General features: G+C 39.5%; 2 protein-coding genes across 2 annotated transcripts; both read left to right on the top strand.

The window, feature by feature from the left end:
* The first annotated feature begins 9720 nt into the window (after positions 1-9720).
* Positions 9721-10620, top strand: LOC107796554 (uncharacterized). Its single transcript, XM_016619344.1, has one exon. It carries the CDS (start codon positions 9721-9723, stop codon positions 10618-10620), a length of 900 nt encoding a protein of 299 aa, XP_016474830.1.
* Positions 10621-10653: 33 nt separating this feature from the next.
* On the top strand, positions 10654-11262 carry LOC107796555 (uncharacterized). Its single transcript, XM_016619345.1, has one exon. It carries the CDS (start codon positions 10654-10656, stop codon positions 11260-11262), a length of 609 nt encoding a protein of 202 aa, XP_016474831.1.
* The last annotated feature ends 4379 nt before the right edge of the window (positions 11263-15641 follow it).

Genomic DNA, 15641 nt, shown 5'->3' with positions numbered 1-15641 from the left:
CACAATTGCGAGCACCAGCATCATAATTGCGAAGGTGATAGTGGAGGCTCTGATGACGCAATTGCGACACCCCCTTCGCAATTGCGAAGACTTCCAAATTTCACCTTATTCGCAATTGCGAACAATAGTTCGCTTTTGAGATGCCCTCCAGTTCGCAATTATGAAGTATCTATCGCAATTGCAATGAATGTTGAGGTTATCAGGATTCGAAAATGCGAACCCTGGTCCGCAATTATGAGGGTTTGCAAATGCGAACTCTATGTTGCAAATGTGACATCTGCAGCTGGTTAAAGGACTGGGAGACGGGATTTTTGAACTCATTCTCTCATTTTGGACCCTAGACTCGGTAGGAGGCGATTTGTAGATGGGATTTTCACCTACAAACTTTGGGTAAGGGATTCTAATCCATTTCTAATCATATTCCATCAACATATCTTAGATTTATGCATCAAAATCATGTGAATCAAAGTGAAAATTTGTGAAACTTTGTCAAGTTTTTGAAAAATAAAAAAATTGACTTTTGAGAGTCGATTTGGACTCGAATTTTGAAATTAATTACATATATGAACTTGTAGGGGTCATAGATACACGGAATCTACCATTGGACCCGGGATTTGACCAGACAGGCCCCGGGTTAATTTTTTTAAAAAAGTGTAAAGATCTTAGCTTTATCTATTGTAGTTGAATTCCCTAGCATTGTTTGATTATATTAGGTCAATTTTGGTTAGATTTGTGACGTGTGAAAGAGGATTTTAAAGGAAAAGCTATTTCTGAGTGTAGAATTGGCCTAGTTGAGGTAAGTGCCTTGCCTAACTTTGTGTGGGGGAACTACCCCATAGGATTGGTACTGTTTGAGTCCATTGTGCTAAGTGAAATCCGTGTACGCAAGGTGACGAGTGGGTACAAGGGTTGTACATGGTATTTGACCGGTTTAGACTACTTAGACTATTTCCATGCTTGAATTGAAATGCCATATCATGTTCTAAATTCTCCTAGTCAATCTATTCTTACTTGTGTTTGTCTATCCTTACATGGATTAAATAATTTGGTTAATACTTGTTCTACATTCTAATTGATAAATTGCTCTCATGCTTTAGTTGAATATGTTACCTCTTTAATTATTACGTGTTATTTCTTTCATTGTTGATTATCGTTTTTTGAAGTTATTGTTCATGTTGTGTCTCTCATTGTTGATTTCTATTATTTAGAGTTATTGTTTATGGTATCCTTTCCCTGGTTGATTTCCATTATTTGAAGTCATTGTTATGAGTTACCTATTCCATTGTGAGTTATTATTATTTAACATCGTGGTTATACATAGTTTCTCATTGTTGAGTTATTGGTGTCGAAGTTGTGAAGCAATTATCACGTTGAGACAAAATTGTTATTGTTGAAACATCTTGTTGAGCATTTGACATTCATTGTTGCTATTGCTATTCTTGTACACGTTCTGGTGGAGACGTAGGCTATTGTTGTGAAAACATTGATATTGTTGATTATTGGCAAGTTGTGATATATGAGCACTTGTGGTGCGAGTTATTATTGTGATATGATATTGACGCGCATGCGTCGGAATAAGTCTTGAGGCTAATGTGCATATGGCGGTATAAGGTGGGATTTATGTGCGTGTTACTTGTAAGGGAATTGCGTAAAGCCACGCGGTGTCATAAGGTGGGATAAAGTGTGTGTAGCTATTTTGGAAAAACTGTTTTCAAAACCTATTTCGGTACCTCAGTTGTGATTCTTGATTATACTACGCGGTACCTCGGTTGTGATTTCATTATACATAAGGTAGTACCTCGTTGTGATTCTTGCTGTTTATTTCATGTTGCAAAGAGTTTCGGTGGGGAACATTTCTTGTTATTTCATTCTTTATTGTTCTAGGAGTTGTTGCCCGGGTATGATCATTGTAGTTCTCTTTAGTTTCTTCTTTTATGCTATTTTCATGTTTAATTTCCGGTATTAGTTCATGTTCTTATCTTGGTTCATATCAGTTATTTCTCCGCTTTACTCTATTACCCTTATTACATTTTCATATTGTTTATATATATCCTAGTAGGTGTCTTGACCTGGACTCATCACTACTCTACTGAGATTAGGCTTGATACTTACTGGGTACCGTTGTGGTGTACTCATACAACACTTCTGCATAATGTTTGTGCAGATCCAGGTATGTCTGTTCGTGCCAGTCGTTAGAGATCATTTGTAGCTGCCTTACGGAGACTTCAAGGTATGCCTGCTCAGCGTCTGCATGCCTTGGAGTCACCTTCCCTATTTTACTTCCTGTTGTATTTCTTTTAGACAATGATTTATTAGATATTCTAGATTTACTCTATAGAGCTTATGACTCAGTTCCCTCAGTTTATGGGAGTATATTGATGAGATTTTTGTTTGGTTTCAGAAGAGTATATCAATTATTCAGCTTTGTTTTAGTGTTTTGATAATTATTTCTACCATGTTATTATTATCTGTTTGGCTTACCTAGTCGTAGAGGCTAGGTGCCATCACGACATCCTATGTAGGGAAATTGGGGTCGTGACAAGTTGGTATCAGAGCTCTAGGTTCATAGGTATTACGAGTCATAAGCAGGTTTAGTAGAGTCTTGCAGATCGGTACGGAGACGTCTATATTTATCTTTGAGAGGCTACAGAACTGTTAGGAAAACTTCACTTCTTTGATTCCTTATCGTGCGAATTGGTTGACTTCGATAACTGAATCTTTGACTTTCTATTCTCTCACAGATGGTGAGGACACGCACTGCTAGATCTGATGATCAGAAAATTGCGCACCCTGCTAGAACGGCGAGAGGCTAGGGCTGGGGTAGAGGCCGAGGAGGGGCACGTGGTGCAGCTAGAGCACCTGCCCGAGTTGCGACAAAGGAGCCAATAGTAGCTCTAGTTGGGGGACAGGTACCCGAGGGCACCTATTGCCGCCCCAGCACTTCAGGAGACCCCCGCACAGTTTTTGAGCATGTTCGATACCTTAGCTCAAGCGGGGTTGATTCCACTTACACCAGCCACATCTTAAGCTGGAGGAGGAGCACAGACTCCCACGTCCCGTACCCCAGAGCAGTGGGTCCAGGTTGATTAGGTCCCAGAGGTTATACCGGTACAGCCTGTTGCTCCAGTTCAGTCCGTGGTTTGGGCATCAGCATCTGAGGAGAAGAAGCTCAGGCTCGAGAGGTTCAAAAGGTATCACCCTCCTACTTTTAGTTTTCAAGAGGAGTGCCATTATATTCTCTGCACAATGGGTATTGTGGAGACGAGTGGGGTTGTTTTTACTACTTTCCAGTTAAAGGGAGCAGCATATCAGTGGTGGTAAGCGTACGAGGTGGGTAGCCCAGCTGAGGCAGCTTCACTTACATGGACTCAGTTTTCAGAGTTGTCTTTGAAAGAGTTTGTTCCTCAGACCCTTAGGGATGCATGGCACGTAGAGTTTAAGCAGATGTGCCAGGGTACTATGATAGTGTCAGAGTATGTTGTCTGATTCAGTGATTTGTCTAAACATGCACCTGCCTTAGTTTCTACAGTCAAAGAGTGAGTCCATCATTTTATCGAGGGGCTCAACTACGGTATTAGATTCAGCATGGCTAGAGAGTTGGAGATAGATACCCTATATCAGCAGGTGGTAGAGATTTCACGGAGGTTGGAGGGTATGCGGGGCCGTGAGAGAGATGACAGGGAGGCCAAGAGGCCTGGTGGTATGGGAGGATTTAGTGGTGGTCACGCTGCAGCTACAGCCCATCATGGTAGAGGCTATATGAGTCGTCCAATTCACTCAGCACTTCCAGCTTCTAGTGGTGCTCCGGTTGTTCCGAGGTCTCAGGTTGCACACTTTGTTCAGCCATTTTCTAGTGCACCTCCTGCACGGGGTGTCTTCGGCGGTCAATCCAGCCGGCCAGGCTCGCGTTAGTCCCAGCCGCTACGCCCACTGATAGCTTGTTTTGAGTGTAGTGATACCCGACATATGGTGAAGGACTGCCCCAAACTCAGGAGGGGTGCACCTCCACAGACTACTCAGGCTCCACGGATTTAGTCAGGTTCACAAGCTTCTCAGGCCATGATTGTTGCCCCAGTTACCGCTCCTCCCCCACAGCCAACTAGGGGTGGGAGACGAGCGGTTAGAGGTCGCCCTAGAGGGGGAAGCCAGGCCAGATTTTATGATTTTCCGGGTAGGACTGAGGCAGTTGTTTCATTACAGGTATGGTTCTGGTTTTCCATAGAGATACATCAGTCTTATTTGATCCAGGATCCACTTATTCATATGTGTCATGTTACTTTGCTCAGTATTTGAATATATCACGTGATTTTTTGAGTTTTCATGTTTATGTGTCCATGCCTGTGGGAGATTCTATTATTATGGACCGTGTGTATCGGTCATGTTTAGTTGTTATTGGTGGTTTTGAGACCAAAGTTGATCTATAGTTACTTAGTATGGTAGACTTTGATGCTATCTTGGGCATGGACTGGTTGTCACCCTATCATGATATTGTAGATTGTCACGCCAAAACTGTGATGCTGGTTATGCCAGGTTTAGCAAGGTTAGAGTGGAGGGGTGCATTAGATTATGTTCCTAGCATAGTTGTATCATTTCTAAAGGATCAGCGGATGGTTGAGAAGGGGTGTGATGCTTATCCTAGCCTTTGTGAGAGATGTCAGTGCTGATATTCCTACTATTGAGTCAGTTCTGGTAGTGAGAGACTTTCCAGATGTATTCCCAGTGGATCTTCCTGACATACCGCCCGATAGGGATATTAATTTTGGTATTGACTTATTACCGGGCACTCAACCCATTTCTATTCCACCATATTGTATGGCCCTAGCGGAGCTAAAGGAGTAAAAGGAGCAGTTGCAAGAGTTTCTTGATAAGGGTTTCATTCGGCCTAGTGTGTCTTCGTGGGGTGCTAAAGTCTTGTTTGTGAATAAAAAGGATGGCTCTATGCACATGTGTATTGATTATCGGCAATGAAAAATAGGTATCCATTGCCCCACATTGATGACTTATTTGATCAGCTACAGGGTGCCAGAGTGTTCTCAAAGATTGATTTGCGGCCAGGTTATCATCGGCTGAAGATTCGGGATTCGGATATTTCGAAGACTGCCTTTAGGACTTGGTATGGTCATTATGATTCCCTATGAAGTCATTTGGGTTGTCCAACGCCCCAACAACATTTGTGCGCTTGATAGAACAGTGTATTCCAGCCATATCTTAATTTAATTGTCATTATGTTTATTGACAACATCTTGGTTTACTTCGCAGTGGGGAAGATCACGAGTAGCACCTGAGGATTGTGCTCCAGACTTGAGAGAAAAGAAGTTGTATGCAAAATTTTCAAAGTGTGAATTCTGGCTTGATTCGGTGGCATTTTTGGGTCATGTGGTGTCAAGTGGGGGGATCAAGGTAGAGCCGAAGAATATTGAAGCAGTGGAGAATTGGCCCAGACCGTCTTTAGCTACTAAGATCCGGAGTTTTCTTAGTTTGGTCGGGTATTATCGTCGTTTCGTAGAGGGTTTCTCATCTATAACTGCACCTATGACCAGATTGACCCAGAAGGGTGCTCCTTTCAGATGGTCCGAAGAGTGTGAGGCGAGCTTTCAAAAGCGCAAGACTGCTTTGACTAATGCTCCAGTGTTGGTCTGAGGAGTGTGATGCATCACGTGTTGGCCTTGGAGAGATGTTGATGCAAAACGGTAGGGTGATTGCCTACATGTCTTGACAGTTGAAGACCCATAAGAAGAATTATCTAGTCCACGACTTGGAGTTGGCAGCCATTGTTCATGCATTGAAGATTTTGGCGGCATTATTTGTACGGTGTTCCTTGTGAGGTCTTTACCGACCACCGGAGTCTACAGCATCTGTTCAAATAGAAAGATCTTAACTTCGGCAGTGGAGGTGGTTAGAGGTTCTTAAGGGCTATGATATCACCATTCTATATCATCCCGAGAAGGCCAATATGGTGGTCAATGACTTGAGTCGAAAGGCGGAGAGTTTGGGTAGTTTAGCATACCTACCGGCAGCGGAGAGGCCATTAGCATTGGATGTTCAGACCTTAACCAACCAGTTTGTTAGGTTGGATGTTTCGGAGCCTAATCGAGTTCTTACCTACGTGGTTTCTCGATCTTCTCTATATGACCGTATCAGAGAGTGTCAATATGACGACCCCCATTCGCTTGTTCTTAAGGATACGGTTCAGCAGGGTGATGCCAAGTAGGTTATCATTGGGGATGAGGGTGTGTTATGAATGCAGGGTTGGGTATGTGTGCTCAATGTGGATGGGTTGCGTGAGTTGATTCTTCAGGAGGCCCACAGTTCGCGGTACTCTATTCATCTGTGTACTTCTAAGATGTACCAGGATTTAAGGCAGCACTATTGGTGGAGGAGGATGAAAAAGGACATAGTGGAGTATGTAGCTCGGTGCCTAAATTGTCAGCAGGTGAAGTATGAGCATCAGCGGTCAGGTGGTTTGCTTCAGCGGATTGAGATTCCCGAGTGGAAATGGGAGCATGTCACCATGGACTTCGTTGTTGGGCTCCCACGGACTCAGAAGAAGTTTGATGCGGTATGGATGATTGTGGACAGGTTGACCAAGTCAGCTCATTTCATTTTAGTAGTGACTACTTATTCTTTAGAGCAGTTAACTCTGGTTTATATCCGCGAGATTATCTGACTTCATGGCGTACCGGTGTCCATCATCTCTGATCGGGGTACCCAGTCCACATCACGTTTCTGGAGAGTTGTACAGTGTGAGCTAGGTACATGGTTTGAGTTGAGTACAACATTTCACCCTCAGACAGATGGACAGTCCAAGCGCACCATTCAGATATTGGAGGATATGCTTCGTGCCTATGTTATGGATATCGGGGTGCTTGAAATCGGTTCTTTCCACTTGCGGAGTTTGCCTACAACAACAGCTACCAATTGAGCATTCATATGGCTCCTTATGAGGCCCTATATAGGAGACGGTATCGTTCTCCAGTTGGGTGGTTTGAGCCGGGAGAGTCTAAGTTATTAGGCACAGATTTGGTTCCAGATGCTTTGGAGAAGGTCAAGATGATCCAGGATCGGCTTCGTACAGCCCATTCTAGACAGAAGGGTTATGCGGATCGGAAGGTTCGTGATGTTGCATTCATGGTTGGAGAGCGAGTCTTACTCCAGGTTTCACCCATGAAGGGTGTAATGAGGTTCGGGAAGAAGGGCAAGTTGAGCCCTAGGTATATTCTTTTGAGATCTTTGTGAGGATTAGGGAGTTGGCCTACAAGCTTGCTTTGCCACCTAGTTTGTCTGTGGTTCATCCAGTGTTCCATGTTTAATGCTCCGAAATTATTACGGTGATCCGTCTCATGTTATAGACTTCAGCACAGTCCAATTAGACGAGGATTTGACTTATATTGAGGAGCATGTGGCTATCTTGGATAGACAGGTCTGAAAGTTGAGATCAAAGAATATTGCTTCAGTGAAAGTTCAATGGAGGGGTCATTCAGTCGAGGAGGCGAACTGGGAGATCAAGCACGACATGCAGAGTCGTTATCCTCATATATTCACCACTTCAGGTATGTCCTTATGCACATTCGAAGACGAATATTTGTTTTAAGAGGGGGAGAATAAAACGACACGATCGGTCATTTTGTGTAATTATGCCCCATTACCCCTTTTTATATTTCACACATGTGTATTTATGATTTTATGACTTGCGGGATTGGTTAGTTTCATTCTGGAAAGCTTTCGGGTTGATTTGGACCCTTGATTCTTGACTTAAAAGTTTAAATTAGAAAATATTGACTAAACTTTGACTTTTATGAAAACGACCCCAAAAATATGTTTTTATGGATCTGATATCTTGGTATCGTAATTTCGAATTTGGGTGTATACCGAGAATTGATTTTCAAAGTCCGTAGGTTGATTTATATTGACTTGCCGAAATTTGGAAATTTGAAGTTGAAAGGTTTGACCGTAGGTTGACTTTTAGCTATCGAGCTCGAAATTTGCCTTTTGGGACTTGGAATAGGTCCATTATGGTATTTAGAACTTGTTCGCAAAATTTAGGGTCATTTGAAGTTAATTTGATAGGATTCAGACGTTTAGTTGTAACTTTAGAAATTCTTGAACTTTACTTTGAAACTCATGTGTTTTAGTTTTCGATTTGTAGTTTTAGACATTATTTTTATGTTTTGATCACGCGAGCGAGTTCGTATGATATTTTTAGACTTGTGTTGATATTTGGTTTGGAGCCCCGAGGGCTTGGACGAGCTCCGAACATGTTTCGGAATGGTTTTAGACTGAAATTAGACTACTGGTGTTGCTGGTGCTCTGGTGTCGCAATTGCGAACACCAGCATCGTAATTGTGAAGGTGACGATGGGGGCTCTGATGTCACAATTGCGACTCCCCCTTCGCAATTGCGAAGACTGCCAGATTTCAACTAAGTTCACAATTGCGAACAATAGTTCGCTTTTGCGATGCCCTCCGGTTCGCAATTGCGAAGTCTATCGCAATTGCGATGAATGTTGAGGTTGTCAGGGTTCCCAAATGCGAGCCCTGGTCCGCAATTACGAGGTTTTGCAAATGCGACATCTGCATCTGGTTAAAGGGCTGGGAGACCAGGGGCAGACTTATGTACATGGTTCGGGGTGGTAGGCCACCCGCAAGCTTCGAGGGCTTGAATCCAAAGTACCACCCGTAGAACAAAAGTGACAAAGGTGCCAGTGGTAAAGATCTACCTTTTCCTTCAGCAGGGCGAGGGCTTGAATCCAAGCGGGAGCACATAATTTTTTGGCACACATTTAGTTACAATTTAAGGAGATTAAGTATACTACACAACACACTCTTCTATATTTTAAATGTTTGACTTTTTTGTTGTTTGTTTAAGTATAAACAAATAAGATAAAATATTAATAGAAGTATTCTTTATAAAATATTCTCTTATAATTAATACTCCTAATAGAAAGTTAAAATCCTTTTTTAGGATCTTTCCCAAAACCCAATTTCTAAAACTCTCTGGTAAAACAAATCCCCAATTCCCCAAGTCCCTTACGCCACTTTCCCATTTCCCTTTCTCGTTGCTTCACGCCACTACTTCTGCTTCTCGCTTCTCTGTGAGCATTTATTCTGCTTTACCTCTGCCACTCTGCGGATGCTTCACACCTTCATTGCTCACTAGTCATTGCTCTACACCCATTATTGTAAAGTTTTCTCACCTCCTCTTGTTTATTTCTTAACCCTATGTGGCTATTCTTTTCCCATCAAATATATATTCTTGCTCTGTTTTTGTTTTGTATTTAGTTGGATTTTAGTGTTCTTGCTAAAGTTTATTGTCACTGTTTTGATTTTTTTGTTATGTATTTTTTTGGTTGTGTTTGAAAATCAAATGTCTCTTAAATAATTTCACTGTAGAATTTATTACCGTGGCAAAAAGAGAAAGAACATCCCAAATAATTTTGATCGAGGAAAATTCAAAATTAACTCTATTTTAACAACGACAAACAAAAATATTAGGGAAGGTTAAGTTATTTAAAATAACTAAACTTATTGATGGTATGAACTAGTAGAAATTGTTCTATATTTCATAGTGAGCTACAGAGAAAGCTTTTTCACAGGAATTAATTTCTATTTTATAGGAATTAAATTGAGATGGATAAATTTGTCACGCGGTTGGACCATTCTCAACCAAGTCCTAGTTGTCAATCCTTGATCCAAGCGAATGCCAATCTTTCATATCTTATAAATGAACTCGATTTGGGGTCACTTAAAGGTGATCCAGGAGAAAGATTATATTCAACAAGGTCCTTGTCAACCTTCCAAGCATCAATTTCCCAAATCTCAAATAGGAGGAAGAATGCGTCAATTTGTTCCAAGTTGGTTCAATGGCCAATTTTCTAAATGGTTGGAGTATAGTGTAAAGAAAGATGCGGCATTTTGCTTATGTTGTTATTTTTTCAAAAATGAATTTATTCATAGAAGTGTGGGTGAATTTTATACAAAAAATGGTTTTAGGGATTGGAATAAGGGTCTTGAAAGATTGCATTTACATGTTGGTGATGTTAATAGTGCCCATGATAAATGTTTCAAGAAGATGCTAGATTTATCAAATTATCATCAATCAATTCAAGTTGTTTTTGATAAGCACTCCGAGAAGTTGAAAAGTGAGTATCAAATGCGTTTAGAAGCATCAATTGATGTGGCAAGACTTCTATTGTTGTATGGATTGCCTTTTAGGGGTCATGACGAAAGTGAATCTTCAACAAATCAAGGCCTCTTTCTAGGATTCTTACAATGGCATGGGGACAATCATCTGGATGTGGGAAAAGCAATATTAGAAAATGCTCCACAAAATGATACTTTGACTTGCCCTATGATCCAAAAGGATATTATCAATGCTTGTGCAAAAAAAATATTAAAGGCTATAATTGGAGACTTGAATGGAGATTACTTTGGTATATTAGTTGATGAGTCCAAAGATATCTCACACAAAGAACAAATGGCTCTTGTTTTGCATTATGTTGATAAGAATGGTGAACTGGTAGAGAGATTTGTTGGTCTTGTCCATGTTAGTAATACATCGGCATGCTCATTGAAGGAAGCAATCTACTCTTTGCTTTTGGACCACTCACTAAGTCCATCCTAAATACGTGGACAAGGTTATGATGGAGCTAGTAACATGAGGAGAGAGATAAGTGGTCTCAAGACTTTGATTATGAAAGACAGCTCATCGGCATATTGCATTCATTGCTTTGCTCATAAATTGCAATTAACACTTGTAGCTATGTCTAAAAAGCATTTGGATGTCGAAGACTTCTTTTGTCATGTTACTAATGTGTTGAATATCATTGGAGTATCTTTTAAGCGCAAAGATTTGCTTCGCCATCTTCAAGCTGAAAAATTGGAGCAATTACTTGAGTCTGGTGAAGTTCATACCGGGCGAGGACTAAATCAAGAACGCGGGCTTCAAATACCAGATGATACTCATTGGGGATCACATTTCAAAACATTAGATAACTTTATTGTTATTTTTTCATCAATTATTTTTGTGCTTGAAGTGATTGAACATGAAGGTTCTACATTAAATGAGAGAAATCAAGCAAAATATCTTTTGAGTGAGAAAATAACATTCAAATTTGTTTTTATGCTTCACTTGATGTTGAAAGTTTTGGCAATGTCAAATGAGTTGAACAAGATCCTACAAAAGAGGAATCAAGATATTGTTAATGCCGTGGAGTTTCTTAACATTACAAAGAAAATATTGCAAGATATGAGGGAAACTAGATAGGAATCTTTGCTAGATGATGTTTCCTCATTTTATGATATGCATGATATTATAATTCCCAAGATGGATGAATTCTATTTTCCTGGAAAGTCGAAGCGCAAGTCTTCTGGTATTTGTTATTAACACCACTTGCGTGTTGATATCTTTTATGTTGTAATTGATGTGCAACTTCAAGAGCTTAATGATCGTTTTGATGTAGTGAGTAGCAATTTGCTTCTTGGGATGGCTAGCTTGAATCCATCCAATTCTTTTGCTAATATTGATAAAGGTAGAATAATGACTTTAGAAAAATATTACCCAAATGAGTTTGATGAAGTACAGATTCGAGACTTGAGTTATCAACTAGATACTTTCATAATTCATATGCGAGCAGGCAATCCCAATTTCTCCAACTTGTAAGGAATTAATGATTTGGCAAAAGCATTGGTTGAGACAAATCTTGTGGAGACTTATTCGTATATGTATTTACTTGTGAAGTTAACTCTGATTTTACCTGTTGTTACCGCAACTGTGGAGAGAGCATTCTCGTCCACAAAGCAGATAAAGAATGAAGAGCGGAACAACATGGGTGATCAATATTTAAATAATTATTTAGTTTGTTACATTGAGCGTGATGTATTTATAAATGTAAGTAATGATGTCATTATTGATTGTTTTCAAAATATGAAAGCTCGTCGAGGATAATTGTAAATAGATTGTGTATGATATTAAAAATATTGTTGGAAGTTTTATGCTTTGCATCAATTAGTTATAGTTATTATATTTCCTTTCATTTGATATATTTGTCTATATAAATAAAAAGGATGAATAACCTTAACCGACGCCCGAGTTGATCAAATTGATTAGGTTGGCACCCGTAAGAGACGGGATTTTTGAATTCATTCTCTCATTTTTGAACCCTAGACTCGGTAGAAGGGGATTTGGAGAGGGGACTTTCACCTACAAATGTTGGGTAAGTGATTTTAATCCATTTCTAATCATATTCCATCAATATATCTTAGATTTTTGCATCAAAATCATGTGAATCAAAGTGAAAATTGGTAAAACTTTGTCAAGATTTTGAAAAATAAGAAATTGAGTTTTGAGAATCGATTGGGACTCAGATTTTGAAACTAATCATATATATGAACTCGTGGGGTCATGGATAGACAAAATCTACCATTGGACCCGAGTTTTAATCAGGCGAGCCCCGGGTTGACTTTTGTTGACTTTTGGAAAAGGTGTAAAGATCTTAGCTTTATCTATTGTAGTTGAATTCCCTAGCATTGTTTGATTATATTAGGTCGATTTTGGTTAGATTTGTGCCGTGTAAAAGAAGATTTTAAAGGAAAAGCTATTTTTGAGTGTAGAATTGGCCTAGTAGAGGTAAGTGTTTTGCCTAACTTTGTGTGGGGGAACTACCCCATAGGATTGGTACTGTTTGAGTCCATTGTGCTAAGTGAAATCCGTGTACGCAAGGTGAGAAGTGGGTACACGGGTTGTACATGGTATTTGACCGGTTTAGGTTACTTAGACTATTTTCATGCTTGAATTGAAATGCCATATCATGTTCTAAATTCTCCTAGTCAATCTATTCTTACTTGTGTTTGTCTATCCTTACATGGATTAAATGATTTGGTTAACACTTGTTCTACATTCTAATTGATAAATTGCTCTCATGCTTTAGTTGAATGTGTTGCCTCTTTAATTATTACGTGTTATTTCTTTCATTGTTGATTATCGTTTTTTGAAGTTATTGTTCATGTTGTGTCCCTCATTGTTGATTTCTATTATTTAGAGTTATTGTTTATGGTATCCTTTCCCTTGTTGATTTCCATTATTTGAAGTCATTGTTATGAGTTATCTATTCCATTGTGAGTTATTATTATTTAACATCGTGGTTATACATTGTTTCTCATTGTTGAGTTATTGGTGTTGAAGTTGTGAAGCCGTTATCACGTTGAGACAAAATTGTTATTGTTGAAACATCTTGTTGAGCATTTTATATTCATTGTTGCTGTTGCTATTCTTGTACACGTTGTGGTGGAGACGTAGGCTATTTTTGTGAAAATATTGATATTGTTGATTATTGGCAAGTTGTGATATATGGGCACTTGTGATGCGAGTTATTATTGTGATGTTATATTGACGTGTATGCGGCGGTATAAGGCTTGGGGTTAATGTGCATGCAACGGTATAAGATGGGACTTATGCGCGTGTTGCTTGTAAAGGAACTACGTGAAGCCATGCGACATCATAAGGTTGGCTAAAGTGCGTGTAGCTATTTCGGGAAAACTGTTTTAAAAATCTATTTGAAATGTAGGGCTCACGCGACGGTATAAGGAAAGATTGTGGTTGAAATTGAGAAATGTGAATACGATGCGGTACCTCGATTGTGATTCTTGCTTATACGAGGTGGTACCTCGGTTAAGATTTCATTATACACGAGGCGGTACCTCGTTGTGATTCTTTCTGTTTATTTCATGTTGCAAAGAGTTTTGGTGGGAACATTTCTTGTTGTTTTATTCTTTATTGTTCTAGGAGTTGTTGCCCGGGTATGATCATTGTAGTTCTCTTTAGTTGCTTCTTTTATGTTATTTTCATGTTTAATTTTCGGTATTAGTTCATGTTATTATCTTGGTTCATATCAGTTATTTCTCCGCTTTTCTTTATTACCCTTATTACGTTTTTATACTGTTTATTTATATTCTAGTAGGTGTCTTGACCTAGCTTCGTCATTACTCTACCGAGGTTAGGCTTGATACTTATTGGGTATCATTGTGGTGTACTCATACTACGCTTCTGCACATTTTTTGTGCAGATCCAGGTACGTCTATTCGTGCCAGTCGTTAGAGATCATTTGTAGCTGCCTTACGGAGACTTCAAGGTATGCATGTACGACGTCTGCATGCCTCGGAGTCACCTTCCCAATTTTACTTCCTGTTGTATTTATTTCAGACAGTGATGTATTAGATATTCTAGATTTACTCTATAGAGCTTATGAGTCAGTTCCACCAGTTTAGGGGAGAGTATTGATGGGATTTTTGCTTGGTTTCGGAAGAGTATATCAATTATTCAGCTTTGTTTTAGTGTTTTGATAATTCTTTCTACCAAGTTATTATTATCTATTTAGCTTACCTAGTCGTAGAGGATAGGTGCCATCACGACATCCTATAAAGGGAAATTGGGGTCGTGACATGCTGCCACATATTCTGCTTCAGCTATAGATAGGGCCATTGAGTTATGATTCTTTGTTCCCCGGGACACAAGGCAAGAACCTAGAAAGTGAGCTATTCCAGAAGTGCTTTTCTTATTAACATGAAAACCTACATAGTCAGAATCAGCATAACCAACTAAGTCAAATTGTATCCTCTTGGATACCACATGCATAAGCCAGGAGTTCCTTTCAAGTATCTGAGCATTCTTTTGACTGCCTTTAAATGGAATTCCTTGAGATTTGCCTGAAACCTCGCACATAGACCTACACTGAACCCAATGCCAGGTCTATTTGCAGTGAGATACAAAAGTGATCCAATCATTCTTCTATATAGTTTTTGCTCCAATTTTCCCCTTCTTCATCTAGATCGAGCTTTGTGGCAATGTCAATAGGAGTATCATTTGACTTTGAGGATTTCATGTCGAATTTCTTCAAGAGCTCTTGATGTACTTTTGCTGATGGATCATGGTTCCAGTAGGTATCTGCTTGATCTGTAGACCAATAAAGAAGTTCAAGTCACCCATCATGCTCATCTCAAATTCATTCCCCATTATTTCAGCAAATTCTTTACACAATGTCTCATTAGTGACTCCAAAAATGATATCATCCACTTACACATGTACAATCATAAGGTGTTTTCCTTTGTTTTTCAAAAATAATGTGTTATGTACCTTCCCTCTTTGAAAGTCAATAGTTAGAAGGAATGTTGACAACCTCCCATACCAAGCTCTTGGGGCTTGCTTTAGTCTATATAGAGCCTTGTCCAGTTTGAAGACATGATTAGGGAATTCTTCACTTTCAAAGTCAGGAGGTTGTTTAACAAATACTTCCTCTTTCAAATATCCATTCAGAAATGAACTATTTATATCTATCTAATATAGTGTAAACTCCATATATGCAGCAAAGACTATCAACATTCTGATGGCTTCCATTTGTGCTACTGGAGAAAATATTTTCTCATAGTCAATACCTTCTTCTTGATTGTATCCTTGAACCACCAGTCTGGTCTTGTTCCTTGTGATATTTCCTTGCTCATCCAGTTTGTTCCTGAACACCCACTTGGTTCCTATAACAGCTCTATTTTTGGGCTATAGTACCAGGTGCCAAACCTTGCTTCTCTCAAATTAGTTTAGCTCCTCCTACATGGCAATTATCTATTTTGGATCCCTTAAGCTTCCTTTATGTT

Source organism: Nicotiana tabacum, chromosome 2 (genome assembly GCF_000715075.1).
Source record: "Nicotiana tabacum cultivar K326 chromosome 2, ASM71507v2, whole genome shotgun sequence".
Lineage (NCBI taxonomy): Eukaryota > Viridiplantae > Streptophyta > Magnoliopsida > Solanales > Solanaceae > Nicotiana > Nicotiana tabacum.
The sequence above is the reverse complement of the archived record's forward strand: the minus strand, read 5'-3'. Positions and strand labels throughout refer to the sequence as shown.

Excerpts from the sequence above, each read along its gene's own strand:
- LOC107796554 (XM_016619344.1), top strand. The coding sequence starts at position 9,721 with ATGAACTCGATTTGGGGTCACTTAAAGGTGATCCAGGAGAAAGATTAT.
- LOC107796555 (XM_016619345.1), top strand. The coding sequence starts at position 10,654 with ATGAGGAGAGAGATAAGTGGTCTCAAGACTTTGATTATGAAAGACAGC.